This window comes from Ipomoea nil, unplaced genomic scaffold, assembly GCF_001879475.1.
Source record: "Ipomoea nil cultivar Tokyo-kokei standard unplaced genomic scaffold, Asagao_1.1 scaffold0688, whole genome shotgun sequence".
Classification (NCBI taxonomy): domain Eukaryota; kingdom Viridiplantae; phylum Streptophyta; class Magnoliopsida; order Solanales; family Convolvulaceae; genus Ipomoea; species Ipomoea nil.
Window position 1 is genome coordinate 7215161 of NW_017617116.1, and position 26423 is coordinate 7241583.

The 26423-nt window shown below is 36.5% G+C and overlaps 5 protein-coding genes, 1 long non-coding RNA gene and 1 other non-coding gene across 8 annotated transcripts; all 7 read right to left on the minus strand.

Annotated features, from left to right (window-relative positions):
- Positions 1 to 468: 468 nt before the first annotated feature.
- On the minus strand, positions 469 to 1463 carry LOC109175291 (dCTP pyrophosphatase 1-like). Its single transcript, XM_019324533.1, has 2 exons — positions 1250 to 1463; positions 469 to 1041 (listed from the first exon to the last, which is right to left on the minus strand). The coding sequence occupies exons 1-2, from the start codon at positions 1373 to 1375 to the stop codon at positions 805 to 807; spliced, it is 363 nt and encodes a 120-aa protein (XP_019180078.1). The 5' UTR covers positions 1376 to 1463; the 3' UTR covers positions 469 to 804.
- Positions 1464 to 2101: 638 nt separating this feature from the next.
- On the minus strand, positions 2102 to 2600 carry LOC109175292. The gene is made up of 2 exons (XR_002053271.1): positions 2321 to 2600; positions 2102 to 2193 (listed from the first exon to the last, which is right to left on the minus strand). It is a non-coding gene; the product is annotated as an uncharacterized LOC109175292 (long non-coding RNA).
- On the minus strand, positions 2371 to 2442 carry TRNAQ-UUG. The gene has a single exon. It is a non-coding gene; the product is annotated as a tRNA-Gln (tRNA).
- Positions 2601 to 2967: 367 nt separating the features above from the next.
- On the minus strand, positions 2968 to 7056 carry LOC109175289. Its single transcript, XM_019324527.1, has 7 exons — positions 6905 to 7056; positions 6631 to 6760; positions 5340 to 5655; positions 4356 to 5285; positions 3890 to 4189; positions 3516 to 3772; positions 2968 to 3376 (listed from the first exon to the last, which is right to left on the minus strand). Exons 1-7 carry the CDS (start codon positions 6957 to 6959, stop codon positions 3157 to 3159), a joined length of 2208 nt encoding a protein of 735 aa, XP_019180072.1. The 5' UTR covers positions 6960 to 7056; the 3' UTR covers positions 2968 to 3156.
- Positions 7057 to 7893: 837 nt separating this feature from the next.
- On the minus strand, positions 7894 to 15712 carry LOC109175643. Of its 2 annotated transcripts, XM_019324949.1 has the most exons (14): positions 15293 to 15712; positions 14494 to 14673; positions 14093 to 14213; positions 13945 to 13984; positions 13518 to 13570; positions 13389 to 13444; positions 12831 to 12983; positions 12392 to 12579; positions 10447 to 11993; positions 9171 to 10145; positions 8473 to 8811; positions 8406 to 8442; positions 8225 to 8290; positions 7894 to 8133 (listed from the first exon to the last, which is right to left on the minus strand). In XM_019324949.1, exons 1-14 carry the CDS (start codon positions 15349 to 15351, stop codon positions 8069 to 8071), a joined length of 3879 nt encoding a protein of 1292 aa, XP_019180494.1. In that variant the 5' UTR covers positions 15352 to 15712; the 3' UTR covers positions 7894 to 8068. The 2 variants fall into 2 exon arrangements, with proteins under 2 accessions (XP_019180494.1, XP_019180493.1); XM_019324948.1 differs by having other exon boundaries at positions 8406 to 8811.
- Positions 15713 to 18699: 2987 nt separating this feature from the next.
- LOC109175646 (epsin-3) lies at positions 18700 to 20722 on the minus strand. The gene is made up of 4 exons (XM_019324956.1): positions 20613 to 20722; positions 20188 to 20310; positions 19937 to 20098; positions 18700 to 19278 (listed from the first exon to the last, which is right to left on the minus strand). The coding sequence occupies exons 1-4, from the start codon at positions 20717 to 20719 to the stop codon at positions 18717 to 18719; spliced, it is 954 nt and encodes a 317-aa protein (XP_019180501.1). The 5' UTR covers positions 20720 to 20722; the 3' UTR covers positions 18700 to 18716.
- A 1708-nt stretch (positions 20723 to 22430) lies between these two features.
- On the minus strand, positions 22431 to 26423 carry LOC109175645 (casein kinase 1-like protein 10). The gene is made up of 13 exons (XM_019324955.1): positions 25681 to 26423; positions 25544 to 25584; positions 25138 to 25207; positions 24904 to 25052; positions 24730 to 24825; positions 24509 to 24641; positions 24359 to 24422; positions 24192 to 24276; positions 23730 to 23856; positions 23567 to 23643; positions 23402 to 23465; positions 23183 to 23319; positions 22431 to 23104 (listed from the first exon to the last, which is right to left on the minus strand). The coding sequence occupies exons 1-13, from the start codon at positions 25754 to 25756 to the stop codon at positions 22826 to 22828; spliced, it is 1398 nt and encodes a 465-aa protein (XP_019180500.1). The 5' UTR covers positions 25757 to 26423; the 3' UTR covers positions 22431 to 22825.

The window sequence follows — 26423 nt, forward strand, 5'->3', positions numbered from 1 at the left end:
TGTTTTTAAATAGAAAATTCAATTGCACGTAGGAATCAATGTCGTCCACTTTAACTTTGTAGTTATCAAAATCTTTAATTTTCATCAAAATCTTCCAAGTCTTCAAGACCCATCTCAAGCTCATATTCACAATTTATGAATCATTACTGTTTTAAATAAAGTAAAGATATAATATTTTTGGAGCCAACATGGATAACTCAATTGGTTCTTTTGTAAGCAAAGACACATGATTGAACCCTGACAGTTGTAGAAGTTTCACCCTCTAATTGTGAGCACGACACTGATCGATCCGATATGATGCTCTCATCTAATAAGTCACTAATTTGTCGTGGTTTACCTCTCTCCACAATCATGTCGGGCCAAGGTATAAAGAGCCCTCCGGAACGAGAGATCTCGTCAATATAATATTTGGAATCTGGAATAGATGCTTAATTTATTAAGGAATCAAAGGTGGAAGCTTCAAGAGAATAGGATAAAATTAAATGAGAATTTATTTCATGAATATATTTGAGTACATGCACCAAGAAAAGCATTAGGGCATACTTTAATTTTCATCATGATGACATAAAGATGAAAGATTCTCTGTGGTGATGATGGACAAAAACCTAGAAAAACTTGGTAGACACTCAGTTGGTTCAACTGATCACCTTAAAGTCTTGTTCCAACTGAAAGATCCTAACTGCTCAAATAAGATAATGAAGATCCTTTAGTCGTCGACTCGTCTTCCAACGACTCTTGAACAGAGACACTAGAGACTTAGATTAGTCTAACGTAAATTATGATACTAGGAGACATGCATGAAAGTCAGAGGTTGTTGGGGGGTGGGGGTGGTGGGTACTTGATGGAATTCTTGAGGATTTTTTTGGTGGCAGCATTTGCAAGATCAATGCCACATATATCAGCCAACCTGATGAGGTAAAGAAGCACATCAGACAGTTCTTCCCCAAGATGCTCTCTCTCTGATTCCTCCCAATTTGGCAATCCTTTCTCCACTTCCCCTCTCCACTGGAATATTTCTGACAACTCTCCCACCTCACCCACCTGCACACAATCCAATGATCGATGTGTTTCTTCTCAGATAAAAGTTCATAACGACGATAATAATGAAACTATATATACGTACTCAATACACATATAGCTATTTGTCAGCTAGGGCTACAAAACGAGTTTCACCCACAACGCACATTCCAGTAACGGTTTTAACTAAATCAAAATTAAGAGAAAATAAGAAAAGAAAAGAAAAAATTACCATAGCTAGCAGTAAGTTTCTAGGGCTGTGGTACTTCTCCCAGTCTCTAACCTTTGCAAAATCTTCAAGCTGCTTAGCCAAATCCTTTATACTAATGTCCATTGATCTCCCACTCTCTTCTTTCATGCCTCACCCCTCACTATAATATATACCTTCTGCCCTTCAATTTAAAGGACCAGAAATGATGCCAAAACCATATAATATAGAGAATAACAAATAATTGTTTATATATTATTAGAAAGGGTAGCTTCAAAGTGGGTAAAATTCCTTAGCTTGTTTAGATTGAAATATATATATAATGCATTAATGCATGAGATTCTTGTTCCGATCCATCTCATCCTTCAAGATTGGCCGGCTAGCTTAAATGCTGCTTTTTGGTTTATGATATATATCTTCAAAGAATATGTTTAGTACCTTAATTTAGGTAATATATATATATATATATATATATATATTGAGCATTGCACATAATAAGTTAATATTTTGAGAAGCTAATATTATTAAATTGGTAAAATTAATAATTTTTTTAGACCAAAAAGATCGAGGGTGACCCAAAAAATAAAAAAGTAAAGATCAGAGCACCGCTTTACCATCACAGAGAACCATGCGACAGACTGGCACAGTAAATAGATTTTCTTAAAGAATTTCTTGAGTAACAATTGGGGGCCGCCTTTGAGACGTGTAAGAACTTTAAGATCTTATTTAAGTGGTAAGAACTTTGAGATCAGAATATTTAGTTATATATGAGTTCGAATCTACTCATATTATTAACTTGTGTTGAATTAAACTGCATGCAAGTCACGTCAAATATACCAGATTTGTAAAAATAATAAATATTTTACTCTTTTTGAATTAAAAGTTCATAAACTTGATTATATCGTATGTTTAATCGGACTACAAGTTAATTGAGTCAAGCTCCAACATAAAGTCCAAGCCCTTCTAAGCTTGATGATCAAGCATAAGCCTTTCTTGGTTTAAAGATTGAGTTTAAATCCTTCAATAATGTATTCATCACTAAGAATATATATTTGTGGAATGTATTAGCCAACAAGGTATATATACACTCCAAACAACATAAAATATAATTAAGGATGAGCAAATTATACTTAGACATTGCAAATAGGTCCCACCGGGAGTCGAACCCAGGTCGCTAGATTCAAAGTCCAGAGTGCTAACCACTACACCATGGAACCTTGGACAGTGCCATGGTTGCAATTTATACTTCTGTCCAACTTTCTTCATATTGTATGCACAATTGGACATGGAGTGTATGCGCCAAGGAGGCAAGAACATTGTAGTCTAGTGACATATGTTTGAGATTCTCTATAAGAGGTATCGAGATTAATTCCTTAATATTATTGAAGACATATTATCAGAATATCAAAACAAAGTTTAAATTCATTCGAGCATTATTCTAAATCGAGTATATTTATCCTCTATATATTTAATCTTATCAAGGGCATATTGATCATTCTTTCCCTATCATTGACAGTGAAGAGGAGAAAGCCTAAAAGGTATCCTCAAAAGTCTTAATTTAAGGCTGCAGATTTGTCAATTATTCTAAAGTTCTAAATATCTTTTTTATCATTGTGTTTTAGTATAAAGAATTGTTGTTATTCTCTGTATGATCAATAAACATCAATAGACCACATTAATGTTCATACCAAGGCTAATGAAGTCCTAGTAGTTTTCGAAAACAAAAACAAAAAAAAAAAAACAAAAAAAGAATGAATCACCTTTGATTCTATCTTACATTGTCCAAAAATATCATGCAGACATGTGGTTAGAGCAGCCCTGCCAGAGAGTTATCTGTTAAAGGAGAAAGGTTAGGACGAGACGATCGAGATGACAGTATAACTAAATAAACCAGATGTTTGATGAGATAAAAGGTATTATTACAGTTTAGATTAAATTTCTACTGTGTCTTCAAAAAGACTGTTTACGAGTTCTGCAGTTTCAGCTTCACTTGGATCGTTTTCCCTGAGCTTTATAAGCAGATTGTGAACTGAGCTTCTTAAATGTCGTCTCCCTTCTGGCTGACTCCATAGAGCGAGAAGAACATCTGGGGGATACACAGGTGCCGGTTGTGCTACTAACCGTTGACCATCTATTTGAGACCCGTTCAGTCTAGGAATATGAAGAACAAAGGTGACTTAAGAAACTAGGACCGTTATGAACAGATACTGCATTGTAACAGAGTCAGTAGTACTCAAAAAAAAAGAAAAAAAAAAACGAGGGGGAAGAGAAAGGGCATGTGTGGAATTACCTGTTTAAAATCGTTGCCATGTTGGGCCATTCAGCAAGATTGAAGTGCACATCCTTTATGTTTTCACTTCTATGCGAAACGCCCCTGAGTTTTCCAAAGGATTTGCAAAGGGCGATCACTTTTCTAATTGGTATGGAGACCACGTTTGAAATTCTTACAACTGTAGTTCTCGGGACATCCACTCTAAAGATTTGTAATCTCCTTTGCAGTACATTGATCGAGTGTCTTGTAAGAGCATTTTCTTTACCCTCTTCTGTCTGTCAGAAAGCAGTTCCAGTTATAATGAAGGCTAAACACTTCAATTCTCTCAAAAGTAAATGCGAAATGATGATGACAGATTCCAATGCAAGTTGCTAAAGTACAAAAAAACTAACCTCGAATTCCACATAAGCAACAGATCTTGATGAACCCAAGAAAAATCGAGATATCTTGCTTTTGCAGAAATAAAGAGCGTCTTCAATATGATGAGGCCTTGTATCACGAGCCAAATTCTTAATCAGAACTGTTCGCTTGGGATTCTTTACTAGGGCAGTGGGAACATCTGGGAGGCCGATTAAATTAGGAATGGATTTCCTCGTCACATCCTTCAAGGAAGAAGCTGCCTCCACAGTTACTGTTCGACTTCCCACTTTCACATCAGTTCCTTCAAGTGCTTTCTTCTTTCCTTCATCCGACTACAATAGCACCAAAATGTTGATCAGAAAATGGGAATTAACAAGCAATAAATGCAGCCCAACTTCAGAACTCAGCTTTCCCAGTTGGCTTCAAAATATTAATTAGTATGTAATGTAAGGAAAGTAGGATTAGAATTCCAAATTATGGCAAATATGAAGAACTTACCCTGAAATAAACATAGGCAGCCTTAAAGAAAGCATCTTCAGTACCCGGAATTTCAACCTTTGAAATATCCCCATAATCCTTGAAGGCACCAATGATGTCTTCACATACAACCATTCTTGGCAAAAACCTCACTATCACTTTGTTTTGATCAGACTCCTTCAGAAGAGAAGTTGCATTCAGTGTCTTATTCGGATTACAATTGTCTCTCAGAGGTAGAACATGTGTTTGTGCATTTGATGTGTTACAGTGAAGGGCAGCAGAACAACTTGTTTCCTGATCCAAGATATTCAGATTTCCAAGAAGTTTCGTGAATGGACCTTCTATGCCATTCTTTTCAACCATGGAGGGGTAATTGAGAGAATCTGTGCTTCTTCCTGCTTTCTTCTCAGATTTTAGTATATTGACCAGTGACGGACCTCCTTGATCAAGCATTGAAGATACGGATATTTCTTTCTTCTCAAATTTTGTCGTTCTACTACTACTATGATCGCTCTTGTTAAAATTTATAGATTCCTGAGGTCTATCAACAGGCGACTGAGGAAGTAACTTAACACATTCGATTAAGCCCTCTATATCAGAACTTAGAACATCAGTATCCCTGGAAGGTTCACTTGATTGCTGATGAAAACTAGGTATATATGCATCACTAATTGAATTGGCAATCATTTCTGCTGTTTGATCCTTTATGCTGTCAACAAGGTGATGTTTTAACTCTATCGTCTCATGAGCATTATCAGACAGCAAAGGCTGTTTATCCCTTTCGGTCTCTGTATATGTACTTAGGCTGAAAGGGTTACCTTCACTTGGCATCGAAACAATGTCTGATAATGTTTCCTCACTTTCTGTTATCTGATTACTTTCCTTCCTTGCTATTTCAGAATTCAGAAGATTTTTCACTAATCTTGAAAATATCTGTGAGGAAGATTGCTCGTCCAGATTATCTAAGGCTGTTGCACTGACCACCTCTGGAGAGGAAGATTGCCCATCCACACTAGGCATTCTCGGGTTAGCATGTTCATCATTATTAGAAACGGTTGTAGTACCTTCTTGAACTACTTGCTCACGAACTCGAGGTTCACGTTCATCACCACTATTATCAACTTTATGAGACGGAATATCACTGGAAACTTCAGGATCAGAAGTAGAGGTAAGCGCACCAGAGCTATTCCTTTCATCGAATTTTCCCATCATTTTATCCTTGATGATCTGAAGCACTCCCTTCAAATTATGCCACGAACCACCCAGTTCATTCTGGACGTGCATTGATTTTGGAAACGTACCTTCGTTTTCCTCCATATACCTACCACGTTAATGTTCCAAAAAGACTTCAGAATATATAATACATATGGCTGAATCATTGAAAAAGAAGAAAGATATTAATTGCCATGGAACGAGGGTATCTACTATCCAGATTCCAGATACAAACTTATACATATACGCACCCTTCAAATAATCAAATTCACAGCTGAAACTCTTTGTGCGAGAAAGTAGTTATGAACAGATACTGCATTGTAACAGAGCCAACAGTACTCAAAAAAACAATCCCCCCACTCACTTAAAAGTAATATAGTAATATTAAAGTAATAATGACAAACCTCTTATCATCTATATATGAGATTGCTACACATATTTGGACAGGCTAAAGAATCAGACAATTCACTGGCTCATATCAATTATTCCACGTTGAGGATGCCCAAGTGCACACTAAAAAGACATTTGACAATTTGAAGATAACACCTCATTGACGAGTATGAAACATTCAAATTAATTTCCCTTCCAAAGTACGGAGTAATAAACTTTTATGAAAAAGCAAGCCAACTTGACTGAAGTAGAAACCACCATAATTTAGAAGTTCCTCTAATGCACAATAAAAGCATACTACAGATTCTTCATATATTAAAGACTTAAAAGGCACCATGGCTACCTTTCAGAGATTTTTGTGCTTTTAACTTGTAAATTGCATAAACATGTAAGCAGCAATCACAGTACTCCATGAAATATATCAAAGTCAAGTGATACAAAACACAAGATTCAAGGATTTCAATCCTAAATACTTGGACCTTAAGCTTTGATCATGTTAACAAGGTCAAACTCATAAAAAGCAGGATAGTTTTCCCTCAACATATTTACACAAACATAGCTCAAATTTCACAGAGAAATCAAAGCTGAAGAATATAAGGTTCCATTGGCAATAGATATTGGATCAGTAGACAGTAACTTGGAATAAATAAATGAAAAAAAAAAAAAAGAATTAATAAGCAAAAGGGAAGCTCACTTCTTGACAAATGACTCCACGGCTTGGGCTTTTTGCTGCTTCGCCAGTTCTGACTTCTTCGGTTGTGGCTTCTTGTCGCTGTTGCCATCAGAGGGCAATGAAGAGTACAGTATTCTAGATCTTAGAATTCCTATACGAATGATATTTACATAAATATATGCGCAAAAAAATTTAACTTTTTTTTTTTTTCTGAAAAAATGAGAGAAAAGGGGGAATTGCGAACTAGGAAGGTGGATGGAAATCACATTTCATGAAATGGGTTTTAATTTCTTACCTATTCTGTTGATATGAGAGGCTGATTTGAGCTGAAGAAGATGAGAAATGGCCATTTTTGCTCTTTCCCCCTCCTTTCTCCTTTGAGACAGACAGTGGGTTTTACGGAGGTTTAAGTGAAGAAGAAGAAGGTGTTGGTGTCTTTACTGAATTGCCCTTTTTTTTTTTTTTTTGAAGGGAATTGTCCTTGATTAGTCAAGACTTAAAAGACTGTCGCATGAGTTTAGCTCAATGATTCAGTATGAGTAGTATTTTGAAAAAGATAATGTCATGACTCAACGTTTATTGGTATAACCCGAATGCAACCATTCGATATATAAATATAGAATTTTGACTTTATAGACTATTACACATAAGTAAAATTTATTCAATGTAAGAATAGTAATTATGAGATTTTTTTGTCAATCTAAAATATACGGAGTAGTTTTTTTTCGGATTTAAATTTAAGAATAGTGTACCAATAAGCCCAGGCTCTTTTTAATTGGTATAACATCCAAATATAATATTATGTGATTCAATCCAAATTACACCTGCAAAATTTAACTCTTAATTGAGGAAGTAATCATTGTAGACCAAAATTTACCATACACATTGTAGATTATGAATTATGATTTTTTTTTTCAATACATTGGAGGAGCTAGGCCCCACTAAGTTATTCTACGTGTACACGTCCTGCATCGGCCAAGAGAAGGCCAGACAATGTCTAGTTATCAGTGTCACAGTTGAATTTCGAATCTCGATTTCTTGCTTCAAATACTGTCTACTGAACCCATGATCTAAACTCGTGCAAGCACATAATATATTAACTATATGTATATAATACGTAAACGGTAGATAAATAAACTAAAAATATATAATATGTTTAGCGGAGAGATATAGTTTGCGATTGAGGAAGAGCACTTGGAGGCTGGGGCGAAAGTTGTAGCAGTCTTAACCCGAAATATGCCACATATCCTCAAACTCAGAACAGTAGTATATAAACAAATTAAGTTAAGTTTCAAGATAATTTTCCATTGGGTATCAAAATCACAGTTCAATTTTATACAATGACCTCTTTTATAACAGTAGAAGTTAATGGTAAATAAATAGGTTGAGACTTGACATGGAAATTACAGCAAGCCCATTACTGAAAGTACCAGATGACAATGGCAGAACTGCAGAAGGTCTATGATGCCGGCTTCTTTTCGGTTGTCTTACTCCGGAAGGGTGATAACAGAGAAAAATGGCGAGCTGAATCCAAGCAGAAAATAGAATTATGAGTTCCACATTTGATTAATACATAAAGAATTTACACGACATGCAGATAGAACGTTGTACTCACACTTCTGAACAGCGTTTCCAGTACTTGGGACTTCGTCTTGAGATATTAAATTCTTCAAAGTGTAAACTGGAAGAAACATTTTAAAAGGTTAGCACAGGTTACATTAGTTGGTGACAGAAAAGTGGATCGCTTGTTTTAAAATCATCAAAACGGGGGGTTCAACGTCGTATTAGTATATTACCTTCACTTGATGAAGCAATACTTGTTGCATTATCATCCTGCTTTAGACCAACAGCGCTGTTACTGTCTGATTCAAGAGTTCGATCACCTGAAATGGAGGATTGGCTCTTCTTCGCAAATTTCAAGAGCCGTTTGAATCCTTTTGATGGCTCTTTAACTTGAGCCTTCTCTGAACCTTCCTGAATGTTATATACTGTCACAGTCTTCACATCATCAACACGTGCTTTAGGAGCAGGTTCTACTGATGCCAATTCTGAGTTTGCCGGGGGTGCTTTGGCATACTCTGAGTATCTAGTACAGGGTACTTCTATGGAGGAGACACGAGCATATGGGGCTTGATAATAAGGTCTTACAGCAGGATCAATACTCGCAAATTTAGGTGTCTCCTCTACAGAATTTGCTCCCACCTGAAACATACAAAACCAAAATTTAGTGAAGTATAACAATGGATAAAAGTATTAGCTGAGATATTACTATTATCCAAGTAAGCAAAATAAATTTAGTGAAGTATAAGAATAGATAAAAGTATAACAAACGGGGATTAACACAACATTTAGTAAAGAATTAATTGCATAAAGCACTCTGATAAAAGTAATTTAACTTATATGTGCACAATTTTTGCCTTCAAACCTAATTCATGTTGATTGTAAATTATCCCCAGTGACTGAAGTAAAAATATAGATGTTGGAGACGGTGATTTTGGTTGCAAATAAGATAAAAGGGTACATGACGCAGTGGTGTTAACCAAAGATATTTGCTATATTACCTCTTGTGAATTCAGTTGTTCCAGAAAGCGGCCAGGAATAGGATCCCTGACAAATCCTTCAAAGGGTGAAGGCGGTGCATCTATAAAAGCATACTCAGATACCACTGCAGTTCTTTCCCCTCTATCATCAAAATCAGATTGTTGCTTGTGTTTAACCAAATTTTCTACAGATGCACTGGGCGCCAGTGAAGAGGATTTTTCAGACTCGAGCATCACAACAGTCTTCTCAACAATGATTTCATCTCCTTCACTCTCATGTGGAAGTTTTCTGTTTTTCATGAAAGGTTCAGTGCTTTCAGAATTTCCTGAAGGCCCAGAATCATTCACCTTCATTGTATCCTTCACAGCTGACTTTTCAAGGTGTACATCTAAAACTTCCTTGGGTGTTCTAATCTTCAGTTCAGGAAGGGTAGCAGCCTTCTTCTTATCAAGGTCCATGATAGCTGATATTTTCTTGCTTTCAGGGTAATCAGATAGCTTAGACTTGGATGCTGATTCAGAATTACGTACCCTTGGCTTTGATACTGGTTCAGAACGTTGTGCCTTCACTGATGCAACAGGTTTGCTGCTGATTGTTTTGGGCTCAGATAATCTTCTAAGTCTTGCTCTTGATGTTTTTGAATCAGGTGTGACACCATTACTTTCCTTATTGGGATCAGACAATGATGATGCTGATCTAGTCAACCGATCATTTGCCAAGTGTCCATCACTTACTTTAGTGGATTTAGAGGCCTTTTGTGAATCATGGGATTCAGTGGGAGCTCGTATTTTGGTTCTCTGTAAAGGTGATGATGATCCTGGCTCTGTATCACTGAACTTTGATCCTTTAACAGAACTCGGAGATAATTTTGTCGGCAATCTTCTTGTTTGAGAAGAAGGTGCCGCTGAACGAGCTGAACTTGAGCTGCCTCTTGCTGCAATTCTCTTTTGCCTCTCCAATTTCAAAGCTTCTAAGCGTTTAAGGTCTTCCTCTTCCTGTTAAAATGTAAATAAGTTACACATCTAATTCAATGAGAGAATCAAAAAATAATAAAATTTAATGAAGTAATAGTGTGAGATGCATGATGTATTAATGAAGTTTATGCCAAGCACCAGAAAAGCAATGATGACCATGTAGTTTAATGGACTATAAGCCACATCATTATATTGCTGAGTTTCCATTACATCCAACATAAACATGCTGTTTAAGTTTATTACAAGCAGCATGACCATGGCCTCTGGCTACTTTCATACTAAGATTTTTCCCTTAACAGTAGCATATTAAAGGCAAACATACCTTCTCTTTTTTCATCTTCTGGATATCAGTTTTAAAGGATCTTATTTTCTCAGCTCGTGCTCGTGCATCTTCTAGAGGACTTGTCTTTGCCATTTTTCCTTTTCTAATGGGTCCACCAACCCTTTTCTTATCTAAATCCGAGGCAGCTTTTGGCCTACGGTCCTTGTCTGATTTCTGAGGTCCTTTCTTCACATTATTTGTGCCTTCTTTCTTTCCTTTATCCTGAGAAACAGTGTCTTTGACACAAACTTGCATTTCATAGTCCCAAGAGGGGTCATATCCACTGGAACATTTTTCTGCGTCACGTTCAGGTATCAAACCCAAATCACTAGGCTCATAATTAACTTGGCTCCTTTCTCCATGAGAGTTATTTGCTGTGTTTTTAGGTGTTGCCGGAAGCTCAGAATCCATATCAATGGCAGTTCTGTTGTCTGCTACAGTATCATCCAACGTCATTGATCTAAATGGTACTATAAAAGATTCATCAGCCATACCATTTGAGAAGGTTTTCTGCGATTTATTAGTAGCACTTCCAACTCCATTCTCAGCTAGAGGATCTAAGGAATTCCTCATTCGCAAATCAGTTGCTCGACCAGGCACCATAAAGTCATCATTTGCAGTCCTAGACATGACCTTTCTACCTTCTGTCTCAGCAAACTGAATGTCCATTTGACCCACAGTGTTAGCATGCCCCCTGTTAGAAAATAAAACACCATCATTTGATCCCCGGGACAATCTAGACATATTTGTACTAACTTTATGGATGTCATTTATCCTACTATCATGCAAATCATCTGAACCTCGACCACCCAGAGCAATGGGATCATCACCTATAGAATGTTGTTTCCTCCTTACACCTTCGTCTGTCATAAACATGTGATCTTTGTCAGCATGGTTGTCTTCATCCTTCTCTCTGTACAAAAGATTTTGAAAAGCTAACCAATGCCCATCATCTGTTTCCTTCTCGTTGATGGTATCCTCTTCTATATCATATGAATTGAGCTCATTCAAAAACTTTCCACTGCTACCTTTTGTTTTAGATGATCGAGAAGTCGTGTTCAGAAGATCTCCACCATCTGCATTGCTTTCAGAATCAGAACCTGATCCTGAGTTACTATCAGAGGAGTTCTTTGCTTTGGAAATGTAATTAATATTTCGAATGACAACTTTTCCTGATTGTCTTTTTCTAGACCGTCCTGCCTTCTTCCTGTGCTCTTGATACTGTGGGTCTTCATTATCCCAGTCTGGGTCATCCAGGGATTTCTCAGAACTGCCATCTCCGTCCATGGACTGCCTTTTTCCCCCAGTTCTATGCACGACTCCCATTCGAGGGTCCTCCATAGGAGGGTAAGGTGGGTGATAAAAAGAGCCATTTCCTGAATAAGCTTGATAGTATGGCACTCCTTGCACTGGGTAAGGTTGGAAAAGAGGTAAGGCAGAGGGTGGATGATGCATTGCCCAGGGAGGAAACATTGGTTGGGGAAACTGGTTTTGAAAGGATTCTTGTTGATTATTGGGCACCTGCTGCTCTATTCTTTGTCTTTCACCTGGAAATGTAAATACAAAAAACTTGATCACTTAGACACTCCACAGAAAATTAAATGAAATACAGATGTTTACCATCTTGAAGTCATCCTCACAGCTTTATATTATAATGATGCATTGTAATTTAGATTGGCATAACTAATATATCAATAGGAAATTTGAATTTAAAACATTCAAAATAATGCGGGTTTATTTTTATTAGATAAAATTCACAAACTGGGTTCACTAGATCAAACATGAGAATCAAAACTACAGAATACTTGTAGCTTTTGAGAGAGTAAAATTTTATGTAATTTCTAAGATTTGATTCTGAATAAAAAACTATCAAGGAGATATGACATGTTCAACGAGCACCATAAACTCCTTGACAACACAAACCCTAGTGAGTTTGTTTCTTTACCTGCAGTACCATCCATGCTTAATTTCCCATCACCCTCTGAAGCCATCTCACTGGAAAAGACAATACCAGATGCATTCATGATAGAGACATCTGGTTGGCTGGCAATTGCTTCTGTTGCTCCGATTTCAAGCCATTGTCCAGTTTCATGTTTTTTCTTCCAAAGTCCCATGAATCTTAAGCTTGCATCCCTGCCATAGAAATATTTCACAAAACATTTGGTAGGAGGACAAGGAATGGAAAACTTTTCCATGTTTGGTCTGAGAAGAGTGTGGTTAAGAAAGAGAACATTCTAGTCTCTCCATCTTGTTCAACAAAATAAATGAGGCCAAACAGATGGAGGTGCTTTTCCTCTATTTTACTTTCTATATCATGTTAAGGAAAACTTTCACTTGAGCTCCCTTTTTCTATCAGTCAACAGAATGAGTGAATTCATTCTTACCTCAAACGTGAGGCTCCAAAGCAATCAGCAAAGGATACCAGCGGTGCCATGTGATCAATATCAAAACCAGCAGCTACAGCACGTGCAAAGGCCATCCCTTGTTCCTTTTGTAGCACGGATTTTCGTGTCTCAAGGACTTTCAGAAGTTGTGCTCTGACAGACATGCGGATCAAAAAAAATAAAAACTAGAGCTCTTAGATGTCAATCACTATTTGACAGAAATTCAATTGACAACTGTGCTTGAAGAGCTCAGAGAGGCATGTCCTCAACACAAAATCAGTGTGAGAGCACCACACCATATTTTATTCTCTTGTTTAATCTTCAATAGTTTTGTACTGGATGTGTTCATATTACTAGACCTAAGCAAAACTTTACGCTAGAAAATGGTACAAGAAACCTTCAATATACTGTATACTTTGTATTAAACTAAGCTAAATTTTCACCCCAAAAAAAAAATAAAAAAAAATCTCTATTTGACCTTTCTAGATCTCTCCATAATTAATCCATATAAGCAAAAGTATTTATACACGAAAACAAGCATTCCAGAAGAATGTATACCTTGAATTTCCTCCCTGTGAGGCTGAATCACTTTCTTCAGGTTGATGGGAACCAGGCTGCAAGGGATAAACCAAATTTGAAAACATGTGATGGAAGTAAAATGAATGAAAATGGCACTGGATCCTATACCTCATAAAGAACAATAGCTTTCTCCTCATTAACACCTGCTGTTGATTTGTTACCTGTCAAAAGTTTTTGGGTGTCAAACAGTACATTGATTACTTAATGATGAAAGATGCACACTGTGCAACTCAAGAAATTAAAAAATAATAGGGGGCAGATGAGCATAAAAACTGGATAAAGAATAACATAGAGATCCAATTCAGAAATAGTATGCTTGTGGCAAACCACACAAACAGCATTGAGGAATAACTCAAGACAAATAAAGAAAGGGATTAATGAAACTGGCACAGATCGAAGAGGAAAAATCAAAATAAAAACAAAAACTTTATCACAGGTTTGAATCAACATAAAAAGTATAATCAAACTAGAAAGAAAAGCTAAGACTGATAACCTCATTCTAAAACTAACAGTATATTTCATTATTATGAAGTACCTTCCAAGGATCCCAATGATTTTTCCTGGTGATCTTCGACCTGTTGAAGAAATAAGAAATAGCACATTAAGTTCATAACCTTTGATTATATAAAAACCATTTGACTTGAAATAAACTTTTGATAAAGCATCTAACTTGATATACATACATGCCCATGATCAATATCAATTTTCCCCTGTATGGTGATTGCTTCTTCAATCTGTATAATCTCAGATTCTATAGTGTGCACCCGTTCCAAGATCTCCGGAGTGCTCACAAAGCGAATAAACCTATTGAAAGCAACAATTGAACCCAATTATTTACTCATTCTTGATAGACACATTGTGAGGTTCAAACAATTAACCATGCCATGATAGCTATTGCTAACATAGCTTATTTGGCTCTTAGAAGAGCCCAGTCAAAAGACTATTTTAGCAGGAGAACAATAGTCAAAGGTACTAACTTTTTGTTTTGGTTTCTCTTGAGAGTTCAGTGTTATAACTATGATAACGTTTTGTTTTGATATCATTATGCAAAACACATACAGAACCATCACATAGATATGTAAACCTTTCCACTGTCCCCTTTGTAAACCATGATGCATCATTGTGAGATTTTGGTTCGAGCACAATTGAATAGCCAGCCTTTGCAATTTGGTCCTGAGCAGTTTTTAGGTGCGCAAGAAAAGGATCCAACAGACCTGTAGCAATTTTCTCCTTTTTCTCATTAGCAATAATTATTAAATCACACCTGGTAATAAAAAAAACAGTTACAGTTATGTTAGCAAAAGGTCAACCCAGAACTGTATCGCATCAACATCATAATGACCAACAATGCAGATGATTGAATAAGTGATTCAGCAAAGCATGCACATATAGCTATTTTGGAGCTTTCAACACGCAGCAGCATGGTAGGCAAACACGAAAGAAACACAAGTAATTGCAAATACCATAACTTGAAGAACCAATACAGTGAGTCAGTAAATAATACAGGTTTGAAGGATCACTCTCAATTGAGTCAATTCCATTCCTGCAAAGCAACCAAGGTTTATACAACCAGTTTCACAGAACCAAACAGTTAGTCAGCAAATAATACAGGTTTGAAGGATCACTCTCAATTCCATTTGTGCAAAGCAACCAAGATTTATACAACCAGTTTCATATCCAGTAAACAATAATGATCAAAACATGCCACAATCCACAGAGAATAATACGAGTGATAAACAACTAAATTTGTCCAGAATACACTCGACTTAACCTATTCACGCCTATATAAACACGCAATGACCATCATCCGAAGCAACTAGCTCAAAGAATACAAATCATCCAAAGTCCTAGTATCTATTAGTCTTTGGAATGAGAAGATTTACCTAGTTCGGGTAGGAGTGAGCTGAAAGACTACTGAGTTAAGCCGAGTACTTGACTTCATTCTTAGCTCAAGCAGTCGAAACGAGCTCAAACTCCTTCACCGCAAGGGCTTCAGATCTCAAAGCCGATTAAAAAAAACGAACTTCCGAATCTTCGGAAAAGAACAGCTTCACCGCATAGCAGAGACTATTTAACTTATTAATCCGCAAAATGCTCCGATTCACTGACGGCTTTAACTAGGGAACTCCGTCAAACAAATCCTGCGCAGATATTCGAGCGAGAATAGCGACCGTAAAGTAAAACCTCAGAGCTCTGCTTCAATGGCAGCTGAGGTGAAAATGCATTTATTGGGCCTTGAGAGAGAAAAAATGGCCACTCAGCAAATAGCTAGAGTAGTACCCGGCGTAATGGCATATACATACATATATATATATATATATATATAGAGAGAGAGAGAGAGATATATATATATATATATATATATATATATATATAGAGAGAGAGAGAGAGAGAGAGAGAGAGAGAGAGTTCGGCCGCCGACCGGAGAGAGTTGGGACCGGCTGGAGAAATATCCAAAGGAAGATTCGCCGTTGAAAATAGGGGCAGGTAAAATGAAGAGAATGATAAGGGTATTTTGGGGATTGAGGAACTGAAAACGGGAGTTTAAGAAGGAAACGGCATGAGAATGCTTAGATAGTTTTGGAAATTTTGTAGTGTGTAATTACTGAAACGTCCCGCAACGGAACGGTTGATGCCGGAGTGGAGTAAGCGGTGGAGTGTCAAACTAAGACTGTCAAAATAGTGGGCAGTGCTAACTTGCGCCGCGGAGAATTATTGTAATTTGCTGCGTAAATAATTAATTTTATAATTTATTATGCAAATAATAATTAAACTCAATTGTAATTTTGTACGTGAAGAATAATTAATACTCCGTATTAATTTCTTACCCTAATAATTAATTTTTAAACTTATAAGTGAGTCTTTGCTCATAGTTTATTAATTCAAATAAGAAAAATTAATAAAGCAATTCATATTCTCCTCACTTTGATCGGACAAAGAGTTTTTTTCATTTTTTATAAGTTGCTCTCACATTAGTAAGACTCGATTATTGATCTGACAAAATTTATTTTTGTGAGCAGTTTAACTATTTATGCAAAGTAGAGAAATATATACTCTTATTAAACCAACTGAATATGTATTAAAGTATGGGCAAGGTTGAATTATTGGATTAGGGAACATTGGATGCCGATGTTTGTGCAGCAAATGTTTTTAATCTTGCATCAAACCCAAAATCTCGACATATATGCTATTGAGAATCTTAAACTATTTTTTCCAAAGGTTGAATCTCCATATCAAGGACTTCAAATCGATTCGATAGAACATCTGAGAGGATATAAATTATGGATTTTTACTTATTTCTTTTTTTTTTTACTTACTTTTTTTTTTGGTATACTTTGTTTACTTCTTATTTCTTTTTTTTTTTTACTTACTTTTTTTTTTTGGTATACTTTGTTTACTTTTTTTTTTTGTATACTCAGGGTTTCCACCTGGTGGAGCCCCACTCCACTCAACCACACCCTATTTTTGCTGCTTACTGTGCATACACAAAGAGGAGAGCCTCTCGGTTAAGTCTTTGTTTACTGCGCACACACAAAGAGGAGAGGCCGCACCCTCCATGTTAAATCTTTGCTTCCACCTGGTGGAGCCCCACTCCACTCAACCACACCCTATTTTTGCTGCTTACTGTGCATACACAAAGAGGAGAGCCTCTCGGTTAAGTCTTTGTTTACTGCGCACACACAAAGAGGAGAGGCCGCACCCTCCATGTTAAATCTTTGCTTATTGCTTTACTGCGCACACACAAAGAGGAGAGGCCGCACCCTCCATGTTAAATCTTTGCTTATTGCGCATACACAGAGGAGAACCGCGCATACACAGAGGAGAACCTGGGCTTATTGCGCATACACAGAGAGGAGAGCCTCCAGGTTAAGTCTTTGCTTACTGCACACACACAAAGAGGGAGAGGTCTTTGCTTACTATGCACACACAAAGAAGAGAGGTTATTCCAACTGTTGCTGTTAAGACTTGATCTCGGGTCATTATTCTCAAACTTTACTCTTATGACCCACTGAGCTGTCCAAGCAAACAAGAGAATCTTAAATTATATTTTGATCTTTGGTATCACAATTTTTTTTTTGGGAGGAAACACTTATTCACACGCAATTTTTAGTTTTAGAACACTAAATTCGTCATTTATCAATAATTATTTAATTTTGAGACGGATTAAAAAGAAAGTAATTAAGACAGACAGAAGGAATACTTAGTTATTTAAATTAAATTTGTTTTTTCATGCAATTTATGCAATAAAGTCATTCATGCACCGTACCAACAATCAATTCTTACAACAACCAATGTGGTTTTTTTGTTTGAATAAGGAACAGAAAAAGACAGAACAGATATTACATATATATGTTTATATTAATTAATTAATTTATTCTCTCTTCTTATTATCTTATATATGGTCCCAATATGATAACATCATTATTTGAGTTGAAAACTTGTCTCATGCAATCCACCGAATAGCCGACCTATATCATCTCCACATTTTCGAATCGTGGGCTCCACACGGTTAAACATTCGGAAAATGTTAAATATATTTTCATTCATATCACCAGGACTATGTGGTCCAATGGTATCCGGATTGGACTTCCATTTGGAAGATTATAAGTTCGAGCCTCAGTGGAGGCGTTATTGGTTCTCTGTGTTTCAGTAGGTTGAGAAAGTATATAAACAGATAGTACAATGTAATAGAATCAGTAGCATTCAAAAAAAAAAATATCCAACCATCAAAATTCTATAGATTATATTAAACTATCAAGAACCCTAACTCTCCCTAATTTTTTATTTATTTTATTAATGTGTAGGTATAACTATTACTCTTTTTGTCACTTTTATATATACTTACTAATACTGAACTAAATATTATAAAAAATTAAATTATAGATTAAATAATTTGAATCAAGCTTCATCAAATGAGATAGATCGAGATAGCATATATATGTATAAATATTTTGTCTTGATAACACAAATTTAGATTCTAACAAATTTTTATTTTATTTTTAGTTTCTGTAACACAATATTATGTCGTACAACATTATAAAATTCGAAGTTTACAAATGAAAAACGAATCGGGTATATGTTTTCACTCACCCCCGCTCTTTATGTGTATATATATATGAGAGAAAGTTTATAATATCAATCTACACAAACATACATGATTATACTCGATGCAAAAATTGTACTACTCCTGTCTCAAACTACTCTCCACCTTTGCCTACATTTTATTTGTATAACCCTAAAAATGTACCTGCATGATTATACTCGGTACAAAAGGTACTGGAACAGATCGAATGACGAATTTTTATATTATCTTCTTGAAAACTGCCTAAGTAGCATCCTTTTCTCCTTCCCATCATCAAGTCTCTTAAAGCTATGGCACCTAAAGTCATGGCCCCGGGGACTAATCCCAAGCCTGGAGCATAATCTGCCCAAGAAGTTTGGGTCATCTTTGTCTCCCTCTTCTTCTTCATCTTCGACGTTTACCAGTAAGCTTTCCTTCTCTTTACGGTTATAGCAATGGGTCCAAGAAGGCGAGGGCTTATCGTCCAGCCGGCTCATCATCGCCCTGGGGGAAACTGTGGTTATGTCGGGACTGTAGCAGTCGTCGACGACGTCTTTGTTAGAGTCTTCTGTGTCGTCGCTGATGGAGGAGCTGGTTGTGGAGTTGGAGCCGAGGGAGGAAGACCAGGAGGAGGAGGAGGAGGAGGAAGACGACGGAGATGGCGCCGGCGACGTGGAACTCCCGAAGCCGTGGATTTCGCCGGAGATTCTTTGGGCTTTCAGGCGGGCTTGTTTTAGAGCGTCGTCGTCTTGCAGGAGATTCAGGATTCTCTCCGATTTTCTCTGCATCATAAGCCCCCAGTCGAACCTGCATCAAAAATACACCCATTTTAATGTCATTTTCTATGTATTTAGTCCTATGAATATTAACAAAATGACAATTTTAGTTCCACGAGTATTAACCAAATGACAATACTAATACATATGTTTAGTTATTACCAATATTCAAATTCACGACTATTATTTTAGTGTCAAAATCAATCATGCGTGTTTTAAGACTGTCAAAATTTAAAAAATTTAAGGGTATCTTTGTCATTTTTAACTAAAGATCCCAATTTAATCATGAATAAAAAAAATTAAAGTCTTAAGATCGATCCTAATACGCAATTCTCTTCAAAACGGTGAATTGGGATCGATTTTAAGGCTTGATTCATTTGTTCATGCTCAAATTGAAATCTTAATTTAAAAATGACGAAAATACCCTTCATAATTTCATATTTCGGCATATCTTAAACGAATAGGTAACCAACATGATGACTTTTGACACTAAAATAATAGTTGTTAATGAAAATTGATAATAAAATAATAATTGTGAATAAAAATTGATAGGAATTAAACATACGAACCAAAACTGTCATTTTGCTAATACTCCTAAGATCAAAATTGATATTTGCTCGTTTTCTCAATGTTATTCATGAGTTATGCTATAAATTAATCAGAGAAAATAAGATAAGAAAAGTGAATACCCTCTTTCATCCCTGTACTTGAATGATCCAAGCTCTTTAATGATTTCAACATCACAAAGAAACTCTGTTCCTAAATCGTCAGGGCCATGGATTATCAAGAACTCAAGCAACACCAAAGATTTGTACAGCTGCCTCCATTGCATCCAGTCAATTTCATCCAACCTAATAATCATCACATGATGAACACATCCACAATAAGAAAATGGAAACAAAAACAAAACATAATCACAGAAATTAAGGTTAGAAATGACCTCCTATGAAGCACATCAACAATTTTCCAGTAATCTTCACTTTCATAGGATGCCTCAGCAATCATGGTCATTGTTATGTTGTCAGGGGTACCCACATCATTCCCAGTTGCATCTTCAGCCAACCTATATAACATCATAATTATAATAAGTTGGTCAGACTATTAGCTTGATAATCACAAAATTTCAAATTTAACTCTGGGTTGGAGTGATCTATTGGTTTTCTTCGTCTGAGCTGATCAACTTGGGCAATTTAAGCTGACCTATTGACCTTCTTGGTTTAATTTGTGTCGGTCAGCTATAGACAACCTAAACTGGTTTATTTTCTTGTACCTCGATTAGTGACTGCGGATTTCCACCGTTTTCCAAAAAAAGAATAATAATTACAATATGTTCATATATAGATATGAGCTAGAATGAGAGCTTACAGTTCAGCTTGAGTTGCATCTGTCAAGAAGAGTCTGGCAGTTTTGTATTTCTCATGTAGAAAGTAAGATGCCTGTTTTTTTATTTTATTTAAGAAAAGGTTGCCCATATCAGATGCCTAGTAATTAAGGGAAATTTCAATAACTTTTAGGTATATATATATATAGAAATAGATAAATGTAAAGGAAAGATTGCAGGGTAGCCACTACTGATGTGGAGAGAATTAAGGAGAAGTGTTTGCTTGGAACATTGTATGGGTCAAAGGTATGATATAAACCAGAAAAAACAACTAATGGACACTGTCATTTGGATTGTTTGTTTAGTTTTCTTTACCACTTTTTTTGGCATTAAAAGAAAGAAGGATAAACCTGAAACTTTCAACACCCAACATGTGTAAATCAGTACTTCATTAAGTTGGTTGGACATTTGGCTTGATAATCACAATTTAAGGTTTCATGTCCGGAACTGCTTATTGGCCTTATCAATTTGAACTAGTCAGTTATGGACAAACTAAGTTGGTTTACCTCCTTGTAATCCTTTGCCGGCTAAGATCATAAGGTGCGCAGGTTTCACCCAGAACGCACATTCAGTAATTGTTGTAGGCTTTTCTGTAAATCAAAGAGAAAACTTGTAAAGTATAATGTACAACTTTATTTACAAACTACACAACACTTATAACTCATGACACTGTAAAATTTTCTTTTGTTTTCATCTCCAAATTGTGTTTTGTCAAAAATACATAAAGAAGTAAAGAGTACAACTTTATAAAACATAGAACACGATTACTCATCACATCGTAAAATTTTCCTTCTTTCTCATTCCCAAAATTCTTTTCCATTTGTTAAGATGTAATTGTCATCCCAACTCATTAACATCTCACATACTATTGACTTTTGGCATTTGATTATTATATATCTCTATTTATTAACTTACAATAGAGGTAAACAATTCATGACAACTAATATATATATAGCTGAGTTCAAATGAGGACCACTACATTATAGATGACCGTGAGGACTGATGTAGTCGTGTGTCATTAGTCTGTATGTTGTGTGCATGACCGAATGTAGTCGTGTGTCATAATTTGTATGTCGTGTGCATATGTTTGTTAATTAATAGAGCCTGAGTTTGAAACCTGAAGTTTAAATGTATTCTTGTGTGCCATTGTGTATTAAGTTGTGTTCTTGATACTAATTTATCGTGTGCCCGTAATCAGTCCGTACAGTCCTCTATATATTGTGGTCCTCATGTGAACTCAACCCTATATATATATATATATATAGGACCATGTTCTTATTTGAATCACTATAAATATATATATGTGTGTAATAGGCCAAACGAGAACTTGCGCCATGTCCGAATTTGTGCCCTTATAATGATTATATCTTGTACTTCATATTTCTTTCACATTTTAAATCTCTATTGTACACTTTTTTTAAAGGAACAAACCTAATTCATTAAATCATTAATTGGAACGTTTACAACAAATTTCAATGGAATGGTAAGCCATTCTTTATAGTCTAACACAAAAACAACTTCCCTAACTACAGAAAACTTGATTTGCAGACTGTTTCAAAGGTTCTTGGAGGAACTTAAAACTTCTTTAAAGTCATTAATGATTTGGCGAACTAACTCTTGGCAAACTAACATATTCTCGTCTGAAAATACACACCCGATGCTCACTTTTATAATTTCAGAAATTTACTTTTAAGTTACTCCAAAGACAAGCTCATGAATAATGTAAATACTTGAAAATAGAAAAGAGAAAAGAGAAATGACAGTGTAAAAAGAAAATTAGCTGAAGAACAGCACAGAAAAACTTGTGTTCTCAAAGGTAAAAGGTTTAAAATGCAGTTTCCAGTTTTCCACTATCAGCCAAGTACAATAGTTCAAAGACAAATGACAGCAAAACATTGAGACTGGTAAAAAAAAATGTTTCTCTTTTTCAACACAGATTCCTCTCTTATACAGGGGGGGCAGCATTGAATTGAAGAGAGCTAAGGTCTCAAATATACAAACAAATTAAATTCCCTGGGGAGTGAGATCTTTAGCCATTTTCTGGTGATTTTACAAGGCAGTTAAAACTTAAAAGTGAAGAATTATGGGGGAGAAGGTAAATGGCAAACGCGACAGCAACAGCTCGTCGTGGTTTACGGTTTAAACAATGGTGTGAACATAAAATGTGGAGTGACCATTTCGAGTTTTTGACGGTTAATTATTTCCTTCTTCCAGTGCCAATGGTCAGAAGCTCGAAACTTCTGAGCGTGTCGTCACGACCGCCTCTCGTGGCAGAAGTTCGGGCGAAAGACGACGATTTGGACTCAACCCCGGGCTGTAATCTTTGAGTCGAAGATAGACGCCCGCTGCTCGAGCCCAGGCGTCCAGTTCGACTGTCGGTGGGCTCGCCCGAGGAGCTCGGCCTGCTGCTTGACATCACCGCCCTCCTCGAGGCGCTACCAGTCCGAGAAACGCGTCCTCGTTCAGAATCAGCATGCTGAGGACAAAAACGGCAGAATAGAATTAACGGCAACTACGAAGATTGAAAAGAAAAAAATAAACTAATGACACTCACTGCATCTTTGGATGACGGGATATCCTCCGAAGTTCTGTGCCTCGAATGATCACCGTGTAAACCAGTACCGGAGCTATTCCTTCTAGCAAACGCCTCCACACCACCCGAAAACCTATCCCCCCGGACTTCTTGCCTCACTATTCGAGAAAATTATGTAAGTTCTTGGAGTTGTATTCAAAAATATAAACTATAAAAAGTGAAGCAAGATGAGAACAATACCCGGGGTCTTTTCTGCTCTTTCAGCAGATGGTCCGGGGTTCAAAGATAATCTCCCTATAGGTTGCTGAAAACAAATAGTAAAGTAAGAGATAACAAAGATTTGATTTTTACTTTTTTTCTGATTAATAGGAGGTGGAGATATAGATATAGCAAATAAAGACATACTCGCGCTCTAGAACTGGAACCACCGATCTGTGGATATTTCAATATAGTCCAATCGAAAACATAGTCAAACTGATAGCCTGCACCAACGAACAAAAATTGTTAAAAATATGGGAAAAGAACTTTGTTTCAATGATTACGGTTGTGCTTTAAAGAACAAACTTACCTTCTCTAATGAAAAGGTCGCGGAAGAGTCTCTTCAAGTATGAGTAGTCTGGCTTGTCATCAAACCTTAATGATCGGCAATAATGAAAATACGAGATGAATTCGGATGGATAAGATTTGCAAAGCACCTGTGTATAGGTCAACGGATATGTATTCAATAGCGTTAATCACAATTGAAGCATGTGCTGCATCTCAACTAAAAGGCTAAGCTAATAGTAGTTGAATTGCACATTAATGGCTATATGCTCAACACGCCCCCTCACTCACGGGAAGCATGTGCTCCATCTCAACTAAAAGCCTAAGTTAATAGTAGTTGGATTGCACATTAATGGCTATATGCTCAACACGCCCCCTCACGTGAAGCATGTGCTCCATCTCAACTAAAAGTCTAAGCTAATAGTTGTATTGCACATTAATGGCTATATGCTCAACAATCACAAATCAATTATTGAACCTACAGTACCTCAATAGGGGTAAGCATTTTCTTCTCGCTAATCTTGTCGTATTTCTGCTTCTTAGTGCCCGCTTTCAGCCCTTGCCAGGGAAGGCTGTGATACGAGGAATCAAATACGAGAGATATTTACAAAGTAAAATCACTAAAAAAGCTAAACGATAGCTGTTTTCACAAACCTTCCCCTCAAGAAATACATTAGCACATAGCCAAGAGACTCCAGATCGTCTCTTCTGCTTTGCTCTACAAGCGAGAAAAGGAAACACAATTACAAAAACGGAAACCGGGCAAATACAAATAAACGGGGAAAAACTAATATCTTCACCTACCGATTCCACGATGGGTGTTAACACTAGCATAACGAGCCGTGCCCGTTAGGTTCTTGTTTTCCCTATACGGTATATGCTTATGCGTTTGCAAATCTCTATACTTTTTGGCAAGACCATAGTCGATAATATATACCTATGACAAAACAAAACAAAACAAAAAAACATTTTGTAAAGGAACAATCCTAAACCGATTAAGAAGGCATTTGATTTGAAGAGCAGACCTGATTCGCCTTGCGTCCTAAACCCATTAAGAAGTTGTCAGGCTTTATATCGCGGTGAAGAAATCCTCTTGAGTGCATATACTCGACCCTATTAAGCTGCAAATAACAATAATCACCGAAAACGCCACATAAATCACGCCACCTCCATTATATGGCCGTGGTATATATACTTACTAATTGATCTGCAAGCATTAGAACGGTTTTCAACGTGAACTTCCTATTGCAGTAGTTAAACAAGTCTTCGAGGCTCGGCCCAAGCAGGTCAATAACCATGGCATTGTATTCTCCTTCGACTCCAAACCACTTGAGATGGGGAATTCCAGCTTAAAGAAAACAAAAAAGGTATCACATTCAAAAAAGGTATCACATTTCTGAAGATATAGAAAACAAGAATACTTGTGTACTTACTTCCACCCTGTAGAAGCATATAGAGCTTTGATTCATAATGAAGCTGAGGGTGCTTAGTTTTAACTGGTTCCTGGGGAGCTAGAAAATTAGATTCCAGACAACATTGGGATTCGCTAAATTTAAGAAAATAGACATCCTAATTGCAGAAAACTTAATTAAGTCCTGTTAAACAATGTACCTTATGAAACCCTTCCCTACCATTACTTAATCATTCTAGACACTTATGTACAAAATACTAGCATCAAAACACATATACCAGCAAACTAACACCAAAAAGACACTATTTTTTCGATCAAGATGTGATCTTTGAGAAGACAAATATGAAGTTCTTTAAACTACAAGTAGTGCAATCCATTTAATCCACATTTATACAATGAAACTTTAGCTGCAATTAAACCCCACTCACCAGCTTCACAGCAACTTCCTCTCCAGTCTGCACATTAACTCCTGCAACAAAATCACATTTTGATAGAACACCACAATACCCAGTTAATCTTACAATCCAAAATCAACTTGGAAGTAGAGAACAGTAATAGAGATTACCCAAGTAAAGCTCCCCAAAAGATCCACCACCAATCTTCCGGCCCAGCTTGAACTTTCCACCGATCACATGATCCATACTCAAATTCCCAAACACAAAAAACTCAAACTTTCCAATAAAGAAAATCTAAAATCCACCAAAGATGCAACCTTTTCAAATTTTCCCCTCAACCCAATTTCACATTACATCAAGAACACCATCAAAAGCACAAATCTTGTAACTACCCCCAGATCCAGAAAAAAGTCCAACTATCAATAAATTATGCCAGGTATTGCCCAAACCCCCCTACTTTTCTTCCTCAAACAAAACAGATATTGCATAAAACAACCTTAATTCAAATACCAATTATCGATACTTGAAGCAAAAGTAAAATATATCTATCTACACTCCCACCCCGGATAAAAATACTAAAGCCTCTCTCTTTCCGATAAAAAAAATACGGCAAATGAAAAGATAGATCAAGAAAATTATTGAAAGAGGCCCCAGAAATATGCCATCACCGATAGATAGCACAAATCTGGGTCTACAGGCTGGAAATGAGAAGGGGAGTTGGGCTCATGGAGGAAGAAAGGATGAGAATTATAAATAAATATTGCTCCGCAATATTAGTACAATATATGAGTATATAGAGAGATGGAACGAGAAACAAGGCTAGAGAGAGAATCTATGGAGTAGAAATCCGCGGGGCATCGAGACTGGCAGGATTTTTGTGTAAGGAGATAGACAAGTTCCGCGGATGAGAATG